At 42.1% G+C, this 22,779-nt stretch overlaps 1 protein-coding gene across 1 annotated transcript in view; it reads right to left on the reverse strand.

Moving 5' to 3' along the window:
• LOC138978662 (rho guanine nucleotide exchange factor 10-like protein) overlaps positions 1–10,813 on the reverse strand; it is a 36,261-nt gene extending 25,448 nt beyond the window's left edge. The window contains exons 1-6 of the mRNA XM_070351452.1: positions 10,464–10,813; positions 8,870–9,146; positions 6,868–7,611; positions 5,543–5,754; positions 940–1,089; positions 446–523 (exon numbers count right to left, since the gene is read on the reverse strand). Of these exons, the coding sequence (XP_070207553.1) occupies positions 446–523; positions 940–1,089; positions 5,543–5,754; positions 6,868–7,611; positions 8,870–9,116 (1,431 nt within the window). The 5' untranslated portion in view covers positions 9,117–9,146; positions 10,464–10,813. The remainder of the gene's footprint in view (positions 1–445; positions 524–939; positions 1,090–5,542; positions 5,755–6,867; positions 7,612–8,869; positions 9,147–10,463) is intronic.
• Between the last annotated feature and the right edge of the window lie 11,966 nt (positions 10,814–22,779).

A 22,779-nucleotide genomic window follows, 5' to 3' on the forward strand; every position in this document is an offset into this window, starting at 1 on the left:
TGGGGATAAAACTAATATATATCATATATATATAAATGTGTCCCCAAGTCCAAGTGGAGGACCTGGGCAGTCCTGAGATAGTGAGCTGAACCGCTTCCACGGAAAGGACTCTGCCTTTAGTCAGCAAAGCTTTCAGTGGCAACACCGGTCATGTACAAGTCTGCCTTTTACTGAAATGAGCAAAGTAATTAGGACATTGAAGCTGTGGTGTAATGCGTGCATGTGACTTGTGAGTGAATGTGCTGAATGATAAGTTTGCTTGTTGACTGGTTGTTTTTAAACCCTCCAGAGTATCATGATTCATATGTATCTGGTTGTTGTTTATAAAATGTTAACTATTAATGCTTGTATTGTATGATGGATTTGTAAAGTGCCATGAGACTATTATCTGGTGGTGAACAGCGCTATACGTGGAAGAGTGTTTTATTATCATTATTATTATTACCTGCACTATTCGCTCCAGACTGTCAATGTAAGACCTCTCACTGCTAATGGTGAGTTCCACCACACACCGACGCTTTGTCTGAAAAAAACAAAAACAAGTTTCAAGTGAATGGCATCTGTTGGGTACAAATGCACAGAATTACATCTTGTAGGGTTTTAAATGGGGGTTTCCTCGACAGGTAACACTGTATGCTGTCCTGCTGGAACACTTATTCAGCAGCAAGAATTCTGAATTCTGGAATATTCACATGCAACCATGCCCAAATGTTAATTGTTTTGAAAGTTGACATGATTAGCAAACACTTTCTCATTCCCATCCTCCCCCAAAAGCAGTGTATGGCTGCCTGAATGGTGGGGGAAAAAACGGTCATACACGTAAAAACCCACTCGTTCAAAAACATGAGCGAACGAAGGAGTTTCAGCCCATGAATAATGAGGAAGAAGAAGAAGAAGAAGAAGAAGAAATCCCATCCTCTCTATCTTCTTTTGACTTACCTCACTGTCCGAGAGCCCTGGGGGAGGGGGAGGGAGCGCTGGAGGGGGGTGCTTGGACGTGTTGATTGTCACAGGTAGACACACAGCGTCAATATCTTCATAAATCGGGGCTCTGTTTGGCTTGAACTTGTTCAGCAGTGCTGGAAATCTCTGCAACAACATGACCATAAACATATTACCTCCCATAGTAACATCAGAACAAAAAGAAAACACAACAATAACCCGTCTTGGTCAATTCTTCATCAAATTTTCTTCAGACATTCTTCAGGATGGTCCCATTGTGGACGTAAGTGCCTGACCCAAAAAAAAGAACAGGAAATGATAGCGCAAAGCCTACTGCATGCAGGTGCCCCCGGAACACCATAGCTCCCCTACTGTTCCCCCTACTGCTCCCCTACTGTTCCTTACAGTCTCCATCACCACATTGCACTGTGATGATAACTTATGTCTGCCTCTTTCTCTGGATGTGTCCATCCCCATTCAAAGATCCTACAAATATTGTATTCTTGAGTAATTTTACTTGATGAATAACCAAATGATAGCTAGTTCAGACAAAACAGACTTTATAAACAAAACAGCAACAACAAAACAAAAACAAAATTGTAATAGTATGCCATGGTGTTTGGTGTTTATATTCGGAGGCTATCGTAGGGTCACACTCTCAGCCACATCAGACGAATGTCTATCACTAAGTTTATTCATTAAAGTATAGAGCATACGATATAAGCAGCATACATTAACAGAGCTGAGCACAGAGTGAAACTCATTAGCATAAAGATGCTGTGCTGGAAGAAGTTTAGGGTGCACAGTGTATCTAACTAATGATACCAGACCGTGGGAAGAGGTCTGAGAGACCTATAACAGTTAGGAGCATCCTGAACTCAGGTCAAAATGAGTTCGGCTCATTCTCTCCCTGACAGGATGCCTTGAGTTTCCTTGTCTGGCAAGGAAACCGATTTTATTTTACATATTTAGAGCTTTTTGTAATGTATTATGGAGATAAGCAGATTCGCGATCGTCGATAATGATTTTTCATGGTGTGTAATTTTTAAATTACAAAGGAATTGATTTGTAAGACAGTTTCAAGGGAGCTATTTTTTCGCGGCTGTATTTGGTTTCGGCGTTCGCTGAAGCAGACGATTTTTTCTGCAGTGATGCAACCATATATTACGGTCTCCTTAAGGCAGCAGTCCCAAAATTTCGACTTGTTTTGACCTTAGAACGATGTCTTTATCATAACTGTGAAGAACAGAACGGAGATCACTGTCAAAGTCGGCCAATCTGCAATCATTTTCGTCTCGCGAACACTGATCTCAAATTTAGATCAGTGCTTGCGAAAAACATACGGGAGATAACTCTGTATTCCTAGTTTTCATAGATTCGGTCAGGGAGAGAATGAGCCGAACTCATTTTGACCTGAGTTCAGGATGAGTTAGGAGAGGCTGAGTGGTGGCACAGTTGATAGTACTACATCCCCTCTCTTTTGAAAAGCAAGTATAACACACTGTAAAAATCTTCAACATAGTGTCACTTCTTGCTAAGTAATACAGGATAACCCATAACCACAAATATAATTTATGTGGAAAAATATTTCTGATGGGGGTTCAAAATTTTATTAACAACTTTTTTGTTTGTGTTTTACAGTGTTACATTTCTTTTTCTTGCATTTTTGGGGAGAGATCAGGGCGCAATTGAACCGTTTTCATTTCTTTGCTGTGTTCCACATTTGAACCATTCTGGACGCGGCATTTTACCGCCGCATTTGCACCATTTTATGCTTCTTTTTTGTGTACTGGAATATTGTCTCTGACAAATGTATGGATAACATCCACGGCTGCCAATGTCGTGGTCTCAATGTACAGGTATTTTTGTATTGTGGCGTTTTAGTGACGGGAATGATAAATTAGGGCCTGATACAGTATGTCCATTTTGAAATCTAGTCAACCCGTACACTAAAACTTACACCTTGCTATATATATGTTCTTTGGTTATGATTTTACTGTTGTAGAGCTTTTGCTCTATCAAAAACAGTAGTCGCTGAAAATAAACTTCAGCGACAGAAACATCAATGTTTAGGTGTTATGAATGTGTTTTGAACAAGTGATGAGAACAAGGTGTGTGCAAGATGTGTGTAAGTTGTGCATTTAAATTGTGTAATGCGAGTGGCTTGGGAGTGTCTGTTTCAATAAGCTGTGCTCTGGTCTTTCTCCAAAAAATATTTAGAACATAAATTAATTTGACAAAATCATAAAAGATATTATATTATCAACAGCAAGGGTGATAGGAACTGTTCTTAGACTGTTTTCACAAGAGTCGTGGTTGCAGTGGCTGAGGACACAGAAACGCTACGTACTAGCAAGTGTCTTGGAAGCTGGTGGTGCTGGTTGGCACTGTTCTGCATTAAATCAGTGTTATGACGGCTTACTAGCGCCAAAACTAAAAATTAGTAATTAACCCGTGAAAGTTACTAATTTTCACAAGAAAATTACAATTATGACGTGAAAATTACTACTTTTCACATGTAAATTACTAATGTTCACGTGTTAATTACTAATTTTCAAGTGTTAATGTCTAATTTTAAGTTTAGGCTCGCCTCCTGACGGCTTACTAGCGCCAAAACTAAAAATTAGTAATTTTCACACGTTAGTTACTCATTTTCATGTGCCTCGTGACTGTGGAGATTCAATGCGCATGCGCGACTGTTACACCGGCCAGAGCGAAACATCCTTCGATTCAATACTTTTCTGGTCCATAGTTCTTTAATCCGATGCAAATTAACAATAAGAGCTGAGCGCATGTGTAGATAACTGCGACATACAACTGTCTGCCCGACAACTTGTTGAATAACGAATTCTATCGAAAGATATTTGTGAAAGTGTGTGAGTCTAGACCGAAGAGATCCGTCTGCTAGTGGTCGGACCTTTAGCACACGTCCGCCCAGACGCCATTTTTCCTCTCTCGATTCGAACATTTTCGGATCGATTGTCCTTCACTAATACACTACAAAGCAGATGTATGAGTGTAGTAGTGGAAATAAATATGAGGTACAGCTGTCTGCCCGACAACTTGTCGAATAAGGAATTATATTGAAAGATATACATGAAAGTGTGTGACCACAGCTGATCAAAAGTCCGTCTGCTAAAAACAGCTTCGATAGTTTTCGGGGTCGATTATTCTTTTCTAAGATACCCAAAACAACGTTAAGGAAAGCGTTATTGCAGAAAACTGTGACATGCATCTTCCCGTCGGATAACTTGCTCGATAAGGCCTTCTATTAAAAGATATTTCAGAAATAATGTGAGTGATGTTTGCCGCACGTTGTAGCCTCTCAGTGCGAACTCTTAAAGTCTGACTACTGTGACCGAAAACGAGGCAAAAATGAAAATTAGTAATTAACACTGTTAAAATTCCGCTTTCGTCGGCAGGACATTATTGCAATCACGGATGAACTGTAAGAGCAACTCGAACTGCTGAATCGAAAGGGTGCATTGCCGCCGGTTCTGCGGGTTATTTTGACTTTGGGTCAGTTTTTACGCGTGCGGATCTTTTCAAGATGTGTGTGGCAAACTGATCGCGGTACATAATAATAATGATGATAATAATAATAATACGGGAATTTATAACATCAAACGACGGGCGTAGTGGCGTGGTGGTAAGACGTCGGCCTCCTAATCGGAAGGTCGTGTGTTCGAATCCCGGTCGCTGCCGCCTGGTGGGTTAAGAGTGGAGATTTTTCCGATCTCCCAGGTCAACTTATGTGCAGACCCGCTAGTGACTTAACCCCCTTCGTGTGTACACGCAAGCACAAGACCAAGTGCGCATGGAAAAGATCCTGTAATTCATGTCAGAGTTCGGTGAGTTATGGAAACACGAAAGTACCCAGCATGCCTACTCAACGAAAGCGGAGTGAGCTGACTATGCTCAGAGTATAGTGTGGGGAACCCAAATGGGCAAACGAGCTCACACGTAATCAGAATATTCTGGAACGCTGAAGAAGAAGAAGAATAACATCAAACACAGTATGCAGAACCAGCAAGAGAGTGACGGATACCTTTATGGCGAGGGTACCGGAATGGATATAGTTTCCAAACCAAGAGGAAGCCGACCAGAAGAAAGCCAAGTTTTATCAGGAGACGGGCTTTCCAAACTGTCTGCGGCAAATGGTGTAAAACTGACCCGCGGCAAAGCAACACAAAGCTTGACGCATGCGCAGAGACACAGGATGACGGGGAATCCCTTCCACTATCTACGTGTTAAAAATAGAGCCGCTCGAATCTTAGCTATTGCAGGCACTATTTGACCTCATGCATGCGGACCGCTGAGTTCTATAGTGGGTTTCATAGCTATGTGCTCCACAGCGCTATGAAATCCATAAAGTATGTGCTGGCTATGCATTAGGCTCCTGAGAGATAACAGGAGAGGCAGGGTGGTGGCACAGTTGATAGTACTACAAAAATGAAAACAATTACTAGGCTTTAAGGTTGAACAAAACTAGCCACCTGTTTTATCAAACCCAGTGCCTACCAACACCCGCATAGACATTGCACACATTAGACATTGCACACACTAGACATTGCACACACTAGACATTGCACACACTTACATGTAAACTGTCTGAATTGCTCTGCCGTGGTTTTCTGGGCAGTGGTTTTGTTGGGGCTGGAAATTCAGGCTCTGCCATATACCCCTCCTCGGTTTCATCTTCCTCGAACTCCGACGACCCCCAGCTCCCGTCTGACCACTCTTCTGAATCCCAGGAGTGCCTGTTTCCAATGTTCTCGGCACAGTCGTAGATCGGCTCACTGGTACTCGGATCTCAAAAAATATATTATGAAGTTATTATGTAATTTTGGTCAAAACACTTCCAGAAAACACCAACCTAAAAGCTCAACCCCAGAGTTCGGTTCAAGTTGAGATTTTCCCATGTTGATTGTACATGTCTCATTGTGTGTTGTGTGTCTATCTGCATGGTATTGTCCATAAGGCAAAAAAAAAAAAATTGTCTGTTTCTGGTCACCCGACCGACCCTAAATTTCGGCGCCGACCCTAAACTTTTTTTTTCCAAACTCAAACATTTTTTATTTTTTTTGGTGGTAAAGGACAGGGTGAGAAAATGAACAACAAAAACGTGTGAAAACGAAAGTCCGCTGACGATTTGTAAATGTGTTGAGTGTCTTGTCTCTATGTATAGTGAATCCAGTCTCTTTGTGCGATGTTTAAAGTTAGTTTTATTGGTCTATTTTTTTTTAGCCATGTTACCAGAAACAGACAATTTTTTTTTTTTTGCCTAAGTGGCTGATGTGTTGTTGTAAGTTTATTGTTATGTTATTTTGCTACAATGTTATTTTGCTATGTATTTGATGTAATGTTAAATAGTATGTTTTTATTCATAGTTAACATGTAAAGCGCGGAGAGCACAGATTACTGTGGTTCACGCTATATAAGCTATCATTATTATTATTATATTATTGAAGTGATGTAATTTTGGTCAAAACACTCCCAGAAAACACCAACCTAAAAGGTCAACTCAGTAGTTCTGTTAAAGACCTGTACAAGAAATCCGTAAAGTCACCTATTCCACGGGACGACAGATTGTCTTCCTCCATTCAGTCCTATAATTTCTTTCAACACACAGCCTGTAAGAACAGGCATTTAAAATTGCTGGGATTTTGGCTTCAGACACAGGCACATGCACCTTCGCAACTTGCGTTGGTTCTCATTGATTCTCTCTCCAAAAAAACTCAGTTCTTCCGTTCAGACCTATAATTTCTTTCAACACACAGCCTGCCAGAACATGCATATCAAATTGCTGGCATCTTGGCTTGAGACACAGACACATACACCCATGCAACTTGCGTTGGTTCTCATTCGCTCCCCCCAAAATCATTTCTTCCATACATAACCACACCTTCTTCCATATCCACCTACCTCTTGGTGAACTTCTATGTCGATCGAGGGAGTGATAACCTGCCTCTTCAGGTGTCGATTTGGGTTCAGCATTACGACTGAACTGCAGTCGGTTGTACTCTGTCTCAATCTCATTGTGAGACGGCAGGAAAACCTGCACCGGATCCTGCCGTGGCGTTCCCTGCTTGCACGTAAGAAAACCACCGCTGCCACTCAGCTCCGTCGGCGTAGAGGGACTCGGGGGTGAAGGCTTGGACTTTGCACTGCAAACCAGAGGTCCTTGCTCTTCTGAGCTGTCCGGCTTAGATGCTGCGGTCTTTGGTGCTTGTGAATTGCCCACCACTTCGTATATTCCACTGCCTTCAAGGTTACTCTGAAAATCCTTGTTCCCTTGATTGCTGTCACCAAACACAGTGATTTCATAAACATCGTTTCTACTTGGCAAGCTGCTACGTTTGCCTGGCGCACCGTCAATGTCGTTCGCGGTGGATCTTGGTGGTGGAATGTCATATGTCACATCGTCTTTGGTGTCTGCGTTTGTCACTTCGAATAGCCGAGCTCTTGCGGCTACATTCACCTTGGCTTTGGTCAGTGTCTTTCCTTTAAATTTACCATCAGCTTTCTGTGTTTGACTCTCATCTGCCGTATCCTCTCCTGTGCTTTCTCTTTTTTCCAGTTCAAAGTACACACGCCTGTCATCCTGATATTGATGGTGATCACCATTCATTGGGGGTTGCTGACTCACCTCGTTCATTGTAGGTTGCTCTGATGAATTTGAAGAAAATAAACAGGCATAATTGTTTGAAACTAAATTATCAACATGTAAAAAGTGTGTGTGTCTGTGTGTGTGTGTGTGGTATGTGTGTGTGTGTGACTATGTGTGTGTGTGTGTGTGTGCGTGCATGTGTGTGGGTCTCTCTCTCTCTCTCTCTCTCTCTCTCTCTTTCTTTCTTTCTTTCTTTCTTTCTTTCTCTCTCTCCCCCCTCTCCCTCCCCCCCCCCTCCCTCCCTCTTCTCTCTCTCTCTCTCTCTCCCCTCCCTCTCTCCCCCCCCTCCCCCTCCCTCCCTCCCTCCCTCCCTCTCTCTCCCTCTCTCTCTCTCTCTCTCTCTCTCTCTCTCTCTCTCTCTCTCCTCTCTCTCTCTCTCTCTTCTTTCTTTCTTTCTTTCTCTTCTTTCTTTCTTTCTTTATTTCTTCTCTTCTTTCTCTCTCTCTCTCTCTCTCTCTCTCTCTTTCTTTCTCTCTCTCTCTCTCCCTCCCTCCCCGTGAGTGCCTCTTTGTGTGAGTGTGTATCTGTGTCTCTTCTCTGTTTTGGAGCATGTGTACACAGCTGCTACCATTCATTATGCTTCTTTATTACAGGGATTGATTTTCCTTAAACTAGATGACTTATTCAACTAGTGTGAAAACTAAATTAATGCTGCATTAATTAACAATATTAACAACTTAATTATGCCAATTTCAGCATACAAGCTCAATACTGTAGTTCTGTTCCTCTGTAACACACTTCTGCAACCAGGAAAAAGACAGCCTGTATGGCACTGAGTGTCTTCCTTCACCAATTCAAACAGACACTCATTGCTAACTGTCTTGTTTGGCTGAGGCTTCACTGATGAGTTTAATGGACAAAATCAACAACAGGAAGTTTACTAAACCAGGTCAATCTGACTCTTAGATTCATACCTTAAAGTTAGTACACAATGTATTGCGATATGTAGAAAATGTTTTGCACATTTCAACATTTTCTGCATCATGGCTCGACTGTCAGCAAGTGGTCAGGCAAAATGAGTATAGAGTTTAAATACACACACACACACACACACACACACACACACACACACACACACACACACACATGTACATTCACAGATGGATAGACATATATATATATATATGCTTACTGAGTGACAGTCATACCGACACATAAACACATGCAGAAAAACTCACACAACACACAAACACAAGTGTGCATGCACACACACCAACACATAAACACAAATAAAAACAGAGACAAGGAATAACATACCCCTCAAAGGTTGGACCTCTTCTGCATCATGAAACGAACTGTCTGGACTTCCTGATGATGCTGTATTCAGAGTTCCGATGTTGGAAGAACTGCTCACATCACAGTAAACCTCTTGTTTGTCATCAGCAGCAGACACTGACAAGGCGTCAACGTAATTAGGTTCAGATATTGCGACAGAAGCAGCGTCTGTGTATAGAGAGTCTGTCTCATCAGATGGCTGGATCTCCAGTGGTGGCGGAGATGCCATTTTCTGGCTGTGGAGTCAATTTACCAGCCACTGAAATAAAGAGTTTTAAAAACGTATGCATCAATGATCAAGTGTTAAAGTGATACATACATATAAACCGCATGCAGTAGGGTGGGGATGTAGCTCAGTCGGTAGCGCGCTGGATTTGTATCCAGTTGGCCAGTTGGCCGCTGTCAGCGTGAGTTCGTCCCCACATTCGGCGAGAGATTTATTACTCAGAGTCAACTTTGTGTGCAGACTCTTCTCGGTGTCCCAACACCCCCGTGTGTACACGCAAGCACAAGACCAAGTGCGCACGAAAAAGATCCTGTAATCCATGTCAGAGTTGGGTGGGTTATAGAAACACGAAAATACCCAGCATGCTTCCTCCGAAAACGGCGTATGGCTGCCTAAATGGCGGGGTAAAAAATGGTCATACACGTAAAATTCCACTCGTGCAAAAAAACCACATGAGTGTACATGGGAGTTTCAGCCCACGAATGCAGCAGAAGAAGAAGAACCGCATGCAGTTTTAATTAGTGTGGACAGAGGGGAGTATAGGTAATGGGGGAAAGACAATCTGAAGGGTATGGATTCCTGAATATTCAACCAAACAAACAGAAAGTAAAAGTTAAATATGTGTGTGTGTGTCGTGTCATGTGTGTGTGTGTGTGTGGGTGTGTGTGTGTGTGTGTGTGCAAAAACAATCAAACCAAACATACTCTCATGTTCAATCCACAATGCTATTGTTCAGTAGGTAAGACATAACGACTAAATGAGCCAACAACACAATTGAAAATCATCCATGACTCACTGAAAGTGTGACAAATTATAGGACGGTAGCCAGAACACCTGTGCATATGATACTGTTACTAACAATCTATGGCATGTATGCTGTATAACGTAGGTTATCTCACGTACAACCACTGCAGTGACCTATTTCTATTTTGACTCATGACTAAAGACCATAGCACACAACAGACCACTGTCAGTGTCAGTCTAATCATTTCAATCTCAAATAAGAAGCAACTGATCCCGTTTCCGCACATCAAAATGGAAATCCCCTCAACGGCTGCATGGGCTCGACATCTCATACTATTCACATCCGCACTCAACGACACTATAACTAAGAGTTTCGTTTCGCACCATCGGCTCGTCCTGTTGCTTGTTTGTTTATTAAAGGCTGCACGTGACCAGCTATGGTTCGTTTGTATCAGAGAAAACACCACCTCCGCATTCCAAACACAGCCGAAGACTGACTGAGAAATAGACAATGGGGAGACAGACAGCAAGAGAACTTTTGCAAAACAAAATTTCGGCGTCATAAGAAACTATCAGCGCAAGATTGAATCCTTTAAGTTGTCTTACCTGGCTGCTTTTTGCTTCATAGTCGCTTCACCATCACCTACAGATTATCGTCTGCGCCATAGTTAGCTTGAGTTACCTCCCATCAGGTGTTGCATTGCTACGCTAGCTCTGATTGGTTCCTCTTCCGATAAGCTACTGATACACGCCTCCAAAAAAGTGAAGACACACTGTGTGCTGTTATGGTCTGTTTTGATTGTTACTTTCTTGTTCCAGTGGTTTAAACCGCCTACAGTGCGTGAGTTTGGCTGCCTTAATGGCGGGGTAAAAACGGTCATACACGTAAAATTCCACTCGTGCAAAAAACACGAGTGTACGTGGGAGTTTCAGCCCACGAACGCAGAAGAAGAAGAAGAAGTGCGTGAGTTGCGACGTCTACCTTTTCTGACAAACTTTAATTTCGAGTCAGATATGGCACACTGACTCAAGTAAAACAAGTTCAAGTGAATGAATAGATAAATAAATAAACACTGATTTAATCCCGCCCGAACTTGTAAATAAAAGTTTATAAAATACAGTGCTCATTAGAACCGCAACCGGGAAGACTCACTTGACAAGCTTGAGAAGTCAGTGATGTTTCCACTGATTGGAAAATTTACACTAAGTTTAACTTGATTAGCGGCAAGATCGACAGCACCGGTGTCACGACTGAACTGAAACGGCCTCTGCAGTGAACAATCCTTTTCATTGCATAGGAGCTCGCATCAGAGTGCTTGTCAGTTTCAGTGGTCCAGCCTTTCAAAGCATTGTCGCGTTTAACCTTCTTCTAATGACAGAAGAAGGTTGCACATGATGGGACGACGTTGTGATCGGACTAGCCCCTGGCCATACAGTCAGGAACCGCTTTAATTAAAGGCACAGCTAGTAAGCCTCCCGTAAACCATCACAGATACTGTTAGGCTTTTACACACACTACAAACACCCTTTCATTTAAACACTCACCGCTTGAGAACATCCTAGGTGCCCTCCGTAAAGAGCGAGCAATTTTCAAAGAATTTTTTTTTTTGGCGTGGTTTATCTTACCCCTGAGCCATCGTGAACCCGTGTGATCCAGTTTCCCTTTTTCACAATGTCGTCAGTTTGTAATTCGCTGTACGCTTATCTGCAATAGCACGTCATTATGTACCTCTGACTATGCACGAAACAAACGGCTGTGGTTCACAAGAACCGTCTAGCGATGGCTTTTGACTGTTCAGAGCTCGAGGAACTGGCGATAGGCATAAACCGTCGTCTGCTACGAGAACCACGACCTTGCGTGACCCTGCCATGCTTCCGGGCTTTTTTTTCAAACTTTCAAAACTTCGAATTGTACTGATCTTGCCTTGATGAAAAAAGAATTCTTTTATGATTTAAGAATGTTTGTGTAACAAGCTGTCAATTCAAGTTATTATTTAGATTTTAAAAGTTAGGTCTAGCGCCAAAACGCACCACGGTCCGATTGTGTGAGGAGACAATCCGCAAAATTAATTCTTTGAAAATTGCTCGTTCTTTACGTAGGGCACCTAGGATGTTCCCGTTCGGGGAGCGTTCAAATGGAAGGGTGTTTGTACTGTGTGTAAAAGCCTGACAGTATCTGTGATGGTTTACGGGAGGCTTACTGTGCCTTTAATACTGACCTATAGTCCCCATAGTGCAGCCAATAGTTTAGCAGATTCAGTGAATTATGCCGTTAGTCAGCGGATACTGATAGGAACCGTCTGCCACACACTGTAAACATAGGTTTGTCTGGAAGTTACTTACTTTCTTTGTATCACACGTACACGCGACTTTGAACGTCAGTATTTTTGTCCCCTCAAAAGTCTACCTCTTATAACTGATGGCAACACATGTGACCGTATCGTAATCACTGCATGAGCGGCGGCACCGGTCCACCCACTGCCGGGTCGGTTGCAACTCAGTCAACTGACGTCAAGATAGTCCGCGTCGCCTCAGCGGTATAAATTATCATGGGGATTAATTCCCAGAAGTCACGCACAGTGTCATTGCCGCTCAGTAAAGCCGTACCGGCTTAAAGTGTCACCCATGACTCCCATTATGCCCTTGACCTGATAATTGATATTTGAACTACATTCAGCGTTACGCCGGTTATCATAAACCCATCACCGGCACAATTGTACGGAACTTCATTTGAATGAAAATCGCACAAATAGGCCTACTCGCACGGCCGTCACAGCTAATAAATGCGACAACAACAGACGCAACATTGTGGTGTTATTACTGAAACGGCATTCAACATTAGCTAAACGGTGAACACGAAAATGCCATTGGACTGAGTGGCAGACGGGCTCCGGTGTGACGTTTTCATCTTTCGCCGTGTTGATATTTCGCTTCTCGGCCTCGTTGATCTAGTATAAACTCTACACTGAACAAAAAAACACCCTTCGATAGTACTGATGAGCGACCTTGTGTACCTTACATTCATGGGGCCAAATTTGTCCAACCAATTTGTTTTATTTAACTTAGAAATTTGATTCATCCTAAAATGTTTTCCTTCTTACTCAAGGGACGTAACCACTCAGTAGCCTACACGTTTTCGAAGAATTCGATTTTGGGGGTGAAATCTATACAAATTTAGCACCAATTTTTTTCACATGTAAGAAACTGACATGCTTTTCGTCCATAAATAATTTCACTTCTTAATTTTACCAGGAAACAACATTTCAGTCTTGAGTATATGTCGAGGGGGAAATATGTACACAGGCGAAAGATGAAATCGTGACACCGGATCGCGCTGGCCTCAATCAAAGAGTCAGGTGTGAATGGAGGCCGTACAAAGCTAACATTGACACCACCCTGCAGCTGCACGTGCGTGCATATGCACTATTATAAGGACAGTACAATTTCGAGTCTTGCGTCTTGTGTGTTCAACGGTACATAACATGTACTGCTTAAAACAAAGGAAAAGCAGTCTATTGTTTATTATGACTGAGTGTTATTTCACCTTGTATAACATTGTTAACATTTGTGCAAACGAACACAGCACCTAAAACAGTAGCTTCGCAGATAAAACAAACACACAAACACACAAACAAACACATCGACCGAAACCTATAGTCACCCCTAATACCGGGGGTGTAACTATATATATATATATATATACGACTTGTGTCTGTCTGTGTGTGTGTGTGTGTGTGTGTGTGTGTGTTCGCGATGCACGGCCAAAGTTCTCGATGGATCTGCATCAAATTTGGTGGGCAAATTCAGGTAGACCCCGGACACAACCTGGTCGATGAGAATTTTCAACACGTGCTCTCAGCGCGCAGCGCTGAACCGATTTTGGTTTTTCTGTTCATCTTCCCAGATCCATTCCCAGTAACTCTTCCTTATCTTCTCCAGTGTTTTGCGTTTATCTCCCTTCCTTCGTGTGGCGTCAATCCATATTCCCGTTACTATTTTTAGAAGGTCACTGTCCACAACGCTCAATCCATATTCCCGTTACTATTTTTAGAAGTTTTCCTTCGTGTGGCGTCAATCGCGTACGGTGCGCCGAAGCCGGGTATTCGGCTCTACTTCTTCCCGGCGAAGGCGGCTACCCGGCGAAGCGGGTATTTATCTAGTACCGTATGATATACATGCACAATAACTAAAAATAATGTTCAAAGAAAACACAAAATGATTGTTTACTTACTTTTAGCACAACTTGACTTTCCTGAATATAACACTGATGAGCCCCAGCTCGCTTCTTGACAAAGTGAAGTTGAAGTTATTTCCTTCCTCTCTGACATCGAGACAGTCAGTGATGAAATCTCCATGCGTTCATCTCAGTTCTAAACTAAACAAAACAAGTCGCGTAAGGCGAAATAACAACATTTAGTCAAGCTGTCGAACTCACAGAATGAAACTGAACGCACTGCATTTTTTCACCGAGACCGCATACTCGTAGTTTCGTCAGTCCACCGCTCGTGGCAAAGGCAGTGAAATCGACAAGCCAGAATAGTGCGGTAATGGTCGCGCTGAGCAGGATAACACGCTTTTCTGTTTCTCTATTCTTTTTAGCGTACTGAGTTTGTTTTTAATCCACACATATCATATCTATGTTTTTGAAATCAGGGACCGACAAGGAATAAGATGATCAATTGATTTTAATCGTAATTTTCATATTTTTAATTTTCAGAGCTTGTTTGTAATCCAAATATAACATATGTATATGTTTTTGGAATCAGAAAATGACGAAGAATAAGATGAAATTGTTTTTGGATCGTTTAGAAAAAAAATTTTAATGACAAGTTTCCGATTTTTAATGACCAAATTCATTAATTCATTTTTAAGCCACCAAGCTAGCTGAAATGCAATACCAAAGTCCGGCCTTTGTCGAAGATTGCTTTGCCAAAATTTCAATCAATTTGATTGAAAAATGAGGGTGTGACAGTGCCGCCTCAACTTTAAAAAAAAATGGATATGACGTCATCAAAGGTATTTATCGAAAAAATGAAAAAAACATCCGGGGATATCCTTCCCAGGAATTCTCATGTCAAATTTCATAAAGATCGGTCCAGTAGTTTAGTCTGAATCTCTCTACACACACACCGCACAGACACACACACACACACACACACACACACACACATACACCACGACCCTCGTCTCGATTCCCCCTCTTTGTTAAAACATTTAGTCAAAACTTGACTAAATGTAAAAAGCACAGCACAGCATATACACAACCTGGGTATATGAATATTTTCAATGTTTCCACGCAAAACCAGCTCCGCTCAGTTCGGGACCGAATGCATATAATTATACTCTTTTTATGTAAGAGATAATGTAACACATTAATAGCGTCAATCTTACACAGGTCTAGTTAGTCTGGTCTAACAGGAAGGAAAACTACGTTATCTGCAATGATATCTCTGTTCCGTTGAATCGTTTGGAAACTGACGAGAGTCATAAATGCAAAGGTCTTTCCTCCTAAATGATAAAAGGGGAGGGGCGGTGGAATGGAGGGGGGGGGGGGGTATTTCACTGATTAAACAAAGTTACAGCACCGGCGGTGAATTCAGAGGTAGCACTGTATGGTTCACACTGACGCGGACCTGACACTGATTTAGTGCAAAAACTGATAGTGTCTGTCGGCTTTCCTAGTCGCTGTTTGCATAATGAAAGAGAGCAAAACCATTGCAGTGAAGTGCATGCCCATAAAGACTTGAATAAAGCAAACGCGCAAAACACAGGCGCACGAAATCACTCACAGTGTCAGTGCAGTGCCAGCGAGACCGTGCGCGTGTAAGGCCAAAAAAATATAGTCTGTTTACGGTAACATAGGCCAAAAAATAGGGTCGGTAGGTCGGGATTTTTTTTTTCCAAAAAAATATATTTTTAAGCTATTTTGCCAAAAAAACAAAGACTTTTTTTTCTTCTTTTTTTTCTCTCCCCTAAATGCCAAAAAAAAGTCTAGGGTCGCGCGAAAAAATAGGGTCGGTCGGGGTACCGTAAACAGACTATTTTTTGTTGTTGGCCTAAGACATGATAGACTTGGTTTGCCACTTGGTTCTTACACGAAGACAAAAAAATTTCCGTTCTTAGAGGATATACACATAAAAACAACAGTTTTGAAGTGCCACTTCGAGAAATTATAGTTTAACTGACTCAATCATCATTGAGTTTCCACTCTGCTGTTCAAGTTGGTGACTGACTATTAGGGTTTAACGTCCTCTTAGACCAACTGGTCTATATTGGGACAGGTATTGGTAATACGCTGAAGATATGGTGTGATACTTTGATTCGAACAAGCCCGCTGTGGTTGTCTTCTTCGACACACCAGCATCGAAATACGATCATGATAATCAAAGACGAGAGATGATGCATGCGTGTCTTCGTGTTTTCCAAGCCCTGAGACTTTCGCTGTGAACGTGGGATCTTTTTCGTGCGCATGTGTGCACACGGGGGTGTTCGGACACCGAAGAGAGTCTGCACAAAGTTGACTCCGAGAAATAAATCTCTCGCCGAACGTGGGGATCGAACCCACGCTGATAGAGATCAACTGGCTACAAAACCAGCGCGCTACCACCTGAGCTACGTCCCCGCCCACACTTGTTGGTGACTGTGACCCCAAGCTCGGTTCTGACCACGAGGATGACATTTCGAGTCGGTCACATGCTAACCGAGAAATATGAACTGCAGAGACAATGTTAAATGTAACTAAGTAAAGAGGAAGGAGAACTAGGGGAAATCCCAAATTACGAGCCTAGCTCTGCGTATAGCCGAAACTGGTAAACATCGAGCACTGAGTTCCCTTTAAAAGACACATAATAAAAGATTCAAGAACAAATGAAAGATATATAAGCGCGTAGGGTGTTATAACTGTGGCAATGCCGGATCTTGTCGTAAATGTACTCTATAATTATCAGAAACTGAAACATTCCAGAACTGTCAGAGTTTTTCTGGGAGCATCTAGCAGTCACTTGCACAAATAACAGAGCTCAAGAGTGGAGTTTTAGCGCCGATGAGACAGGACTACATCAGACGATGAGACTGTGACACGACTCTTGCGACCAGTGCAGCAAGAATTGAAACGTCAAAGTGCTCTGCGCTGTTTACCTTGGCTAATGAGAAGGTACGTTGACCCGTTGTCTACGAAGAACGAACTACGGGTAAAAACGGTCATACATGTAAAAATCCACTCGTGCTAAAAAAAAACATGAGTGAACGTGGGAGTCTAAGCCCATGAACGAAGAAGAAAAAGAAGAAGAAGAAGAACCTACGACAACTTTGAAGACCACTCGGATTTTCTCGCTTTCGTCTGAAAGAGTTAACGTGTTTTTTTACATTTAGTCAAGTTTTGACTAAATGTTTTAACATAGAGGGGGAATCGTGACGAGGGTCGTGGTGTATGTGTGCGTGTGTGTGTGTGTGTGTGTGTGTGTGCGTGTGTGTGTGTGTGTGTGTCTGTGTGTGTGTGTGTGTGTGTGTGGAGGGCCCCAAAGGGGGGGGGGTATCATCACGATCACGGGAAGGGAAATTTTAGCTTTCACGATCACAGTTACCTTGATTTTTGTCAATGATCACCGTAGTCAATGATGAAAACAAATGACAATCACGATCACGAGACTTGATTTTTTTGTCATCACGGATCACGGGCAAAATCCCATCACGATCACAGAAATAGAAATTTCAGCAATCACGGTCACAGAAAGGTCAAACAAGTCGCGAAAGGCGAAATTACTACATTTAGTCAAGCTCAGTCGAACTCACAGAATGAAACTGAACGCACTGCATTTTTTCACAATGACCGTAGTCCGCCGCTTGTGCAAAACGGAGTGAAACTGACGAGCCTGTTCAGCGCTGTAGTGGTTTCGCTGTGCTGCATAGCACGCTTTTCTGTACCTCTCTTCGTTTTAACTTTCTGAGCGTGTTTTAATCAAAACATATCACATCTATATGTTTTTGGAATCAGGATCCGACAAGGAATAAGAAGAAATTGTTTTTAAATCGATTTTGGAAATTTAATTTTGATCATAATTTTTATATTTTTAATTTTCAGAGCTTGTTTTTAATCCAAATATAACATATTTATATGTTTTTGGAATCAGAAAATGACGAAGAATAAGATGAAATTGTTTTTGGATCGTTTAATAAAAAAATAATTTTAATTACAAGTTTCCGATTTTTAATGACCAAACTCACTCATTAGTTTTTAAGCCACCAAGCTGAAATGCAATTTGATTGAAAAATGAGGGTGTGACAGTGCCGCCTCAACTTTTACAAAAAGCCGGATACGACGTCATCAAAGGTATTTATCGAAAAAATGAAAAAAACGTCCGGGGATATCATTCCCAGGAACTCTCATGGCAAATTTCATAAAAAATCGGTCCAGCAGTTTAGTCTGAATCGCTCTACACACACACACACGCACAGACAGACACACACGCACACACACACATACACACACACACACACACACACACACACACACACACACACACACATACACCACGACCCTCGTCTCGATTCCCCCTCTATGTTAAAACATTTAGTCAAAACTTGACTAAATGTAAAAACGCCAATCACGATCACGATTTTAAACCCTTTGGGGTCCTCTGTGTGTGTGTGTAGAGCGATTCAGAGTAAACTACTGGACCGATCTTTATGAAATTTTTCATGAGAGTTCCTGGGTATGATATCCCCAGACATGTTTTTCATTTTTTCGATAAATGTCTTCGGTGACGTCATATCCGGCATTTTGTAGAAGTTGAGGCGGCACTGTCACACCCTCATTTTTCAATAAAATTGATTGAAATTTTGGCCAAGCAATCTTCGACGAAGGCCGGACTTTGGTATTGCATTTCAGCTTGGAGGCTTAAAAATTAATTAATGACTTTGGTCATTAAAAATCTGAAAATTGTAATTAAAATTATTTTTTATAAAACGATCCAAAATTACGTTTATCTTATTCTTCATCATTTTCTGATTCCAAAAACATATAAATATGTTATATTCGGATTAAAAACAAGCTCTGAAAATTAAAAATATAAAAATTATGATTAAAATTAAATTTCTGAAATCGATTTAGAAACACTTTCATCTTATTCCTTGTCGGTTCCTGATTCCAAAAACATACAGATATGATATGTTTGGATTAAAAACACGTTCAGAAAGTTAAAAAGAATAGAGATATAGAAAAGCGTGCTATCCTCCTCAGCGCAACCGCTACCGCGCTTTTCTGGATTGTTAATTTCACTGCCTTTGCCACGAGCGGTGGACAGACGATGCTACGAGTGTACGGTCTTGCGGAAAAAATGCAATGCGTTCAGTTTCATTCTGTGAGTTCGACAGCTACTTGACTAAATATTGTATTTTCGCCTTACGCGACTTGTTTTTGTATTGCAATTGGAAATGTGATGTGCCGAGAGAAGTAGGCTTACTCGAGTGTAATAGGTAGTAATAAGTAAACACACACCACAACTATATCTTAGACCTCGAATCAGAGTCTTCGTTGTGGTAATCTGTTGTTCGCAGCGCCCAGCGTAACTTCTTTAATTTCGTGGGAATGTTCAACTGTGAATGGAAACTGAGAATTTTCCTGACAAAGGGAGACACCGTTGACAATGTCAAACCCGGAAAATGCACTTGAGCTGGTGATTTCCGATACCGTGGCTTTTGACTCGGATTCAACAGCAAGAACTCTCTCTCTCCGGCCCTCTCCGGCGGTGTCTGTGTGTGTGTGTGTGTGTGTGTGTTTGTGGGTGTGTGTGTGTGTGTGTGTGTGTGTGTGTGTATGTGTGTGTGTGTCAGTGTTTGTTTGTGTGTGTGTGTTTGTGTGTGTGTGTGTGTGTGTGTGTGGTGTGTGTGTGTGAATGTACGTGTGAGTGCGTGCGTGCGTACGTGCGTGTGTATGTGTGTGTGTGTGTGTGTGTGTGTGTGAATGTACGTGTGAGTGCGTGCGTGCGTACGTGCGTGTGTGTGTGTGTGTGTGTGTGTGTGTGTGTGTGTGTGTGTGTTAAAATCTAAACTTCCACCAAAGATAGAATACACAATGCATGTCTTTCAGTAACTTGAGTCGAGTGTGATGTCTGCACTATAAGTTCAGAGGAAAATAACAGACTGTGAGCTTTTTCCTGAAAAGAGACTACGTTAGTGTACAAACGAATATGTTCCTAGCAAAAACAGAAACTCTACGTGTTTATAGTCGCCGTAAAAAACGAGAGAAACACAATGGCCAATGCAGAAAATAGTAATATAGCAGGGCCGGACCCAGGGGGGGGTTCCAGGGGTTCCGGAACCCCACCCCTGGAAAAAGCATGTACCTTGCTTTGAGTGGGTTTTTTGTTTTTTTTACTAGTTTTAGCACCAAAACAATGCTGCTCTTAACCCTCAAAACAAGGCCCAGAATGCACCAGATTGCACAGATTTTAACCGTTTTTCAAAAAATTTCCGGGGGAGCATGCCCCCGGACCCCCCTAGTTCGCCACTTCGCTGATTTGCCCCCCCCAAAAAAGGAGGAACCCCCCCCCCCCCCCTTACAACTCATTTGGTCCGGCCCTGTATAGGATTCCCGACCGAGCAAGAAACACTAACACGCAAATTAGGAAAAATTCGGAGTTTTCCAGGGAAGTGAAACTCAAAATTGAAACCTTCACACGTAATATATAGAACACACAACAGTAAATGAGACAGTGAACGGACTTTTCCTGGAAATTCTATAGGCCGCTGAGCCAAAATTAATGAGGCCTGAATGTCATTGTTTTAGTTTTGGTGGTTGCGGTGGTTGTTGTGGTTGTTGTGGTTGCGATAGGGCTGGTTTTTACATTTAGTCAAGTTTTGACTAAATGTTTTAACATAGAGGGGGAATCGAGACGAGGGTCGTGGTGTATGTGTGTGTGTGTGTGTGTGTGTGTGTGTGTGTGTGTGTGTGTGTGTGTGTGTCTGTCTGTCTGTGTGTCTGTCTGTCTGTCTGTGCGTGACGGTGTGTGTGTAGAGCGATTCAGAGCCGGTAAACTACTGGACCGATCTTTATGACATTTTTCATGAGAGTTCCTGGGTATGATATCCTCAGACTTGTTTTCATTTTTTGGATAAATGTCTTTGATGACGTCATATCCGGCTTTTTGTAAAAGTTGAGGCGGCACTGTCACACCCTCATTTTTCAATTAGATTGATTGAAATTTTGGCAAAGCAATCTTCGACAAAGGCCGGACTTCGGTATTGCATTTCAGCTTGGTGGCTTAAAAATTAATTAATGACTTTGGTCATTAAAAATCTGAAAATTGTAATTAAAATTATTTTTTTTGTAAAACGATCCAAAATTACGTTCACCTTATTCTTTATCATTTTCTAATTCCAAAAACATATAAATATATTATATTTGGATTAAAAACAAGCTCTGAAAATTAAAAATATAAAAATTATAATTAAAATCAAATTTCCGAAATCGATTTAAAAATAATTCTATCATATTCCTTGTCAAATCCTGATTCCAAAAACATATAGATATGATATGTTTTATTAAAAACACGCTCAGAAAGTTAAAACGAAGAGAGGTACAGAAAAGCGTGCTATGCAGCACAGCGAAACCACTACCGCGCTAAACAGGCTCGTCAGTTTCACTGCGATTTGCACAAGCGGCGGACTACGGTCATTGTGAAAAAATGCAGTGCGTTTAGTTTCATTCTGTGCGTTCCACAGCTTGACTAAATGTAGTAATTTCGCCTCACGCGACTTGTTTTTATTTTTGTTGAAGTGGTTGTGAGTGATTGTTTTTGTTGTTTTTATACTGTCGTCTTACTCATTGTCGGTGAGTCGTTGCTAGTGCTGGTGGTATAGCTGTTGTGCTTGTGCTTGTTCTGGTTGTGATGCATGTTGTAGTGGTGTTGTTGTCGGTTTTGCGTCGTTGTTGTTGTTGTCAGTTGTCTTCGTTGTCTGTAGGGGTGCTTTGTTTTTACAGTTTCGCGTTTTGGAAGCTACAACAATTTAAACAGAAGTCACAGAATCAGTGGGCGGGGATGTAGCTCAGTCAGTAGCGCGCTGGATTTGTATCCAGTTGGCCGCTGTCAGCGTGAGTTCGTCCCCACGTTCGGCGAGAGATTTATTTCTCAGAGTCAACTTTGTGTGCAGACTCTCCGGCCTCGGTGTCCGAACACCCCCGTGTGTACACGCAAGCACAAGACCAAGTGCGCACGAAAAAGATCCTGTAATCCATGTCAGAGTTCGGTGGGTTATAGAAACACGAAAATACTCAGCATGCTTCCCCCGAAAACGGCGTATGGCTGCCTAAATGGCGGGGTAAAAAAACGGTCATACACGTAAAATTCCACTCGTGCAAAAAACACACGAGTGTACGTGGGAGTTTCAGCCCACGAACGCAGAAGAAGAAGAAGAAGACAGAATCAGTTATCGATCTGTGTATGTTGTGTATCTTGTTTTTAAGGGCCAATAGGTTGAAGTTCTTGTGAATGATGAATTTGTTTAATCTATAATTTAACGACCCATAAGACCGGCACGGTTGGCCTAGTGGTAAGGCGTCCGCCCCGTGATCGGGAGGTCGTGGGTTCGAACCCCGGCCGGGTTATACCTAAGACTTTAAAATTGGCAATCTAGTGGCTGCTCCGCCTGGCGTCTGGCATTATGGGGTTAGTGCTAGGACTGGTTGGTCCGGTGTCAGAATAATGTGACTGGGTGAGACATGAAGCCTGTGCTGCGACTTCTGTCTTGTGTGTGGCGCACGTTATAATTATGTCAAAGCAGCATCGCCCTGATATGACCCTTCGTGGTCGGCTGGGCGTTAAGCAAACAAACAAACAAACAAACAAAACAAAAACGACCCATAAACGTAGTAACCGTCCTTGTTTTAACCAACGCACAAAACACTTCACCTCATTATGCGATA

The sequence above is a fragment of the Littorina saxatilis genome, linkage group LG10 (genome assembly GCF_037325665.1).
Source record: "Littorina saxatilis isolate snail1 linkage group LG10, US_GU_Lsax_2.0, whole genome shotgun sequence".
NCBI classification, from domain to species: Eukaryota; Metazoa; Mollusca; class Gastropoda; order Littorinimorpha; family Littorinidae; genus Littorina; species Littorina saxatilis.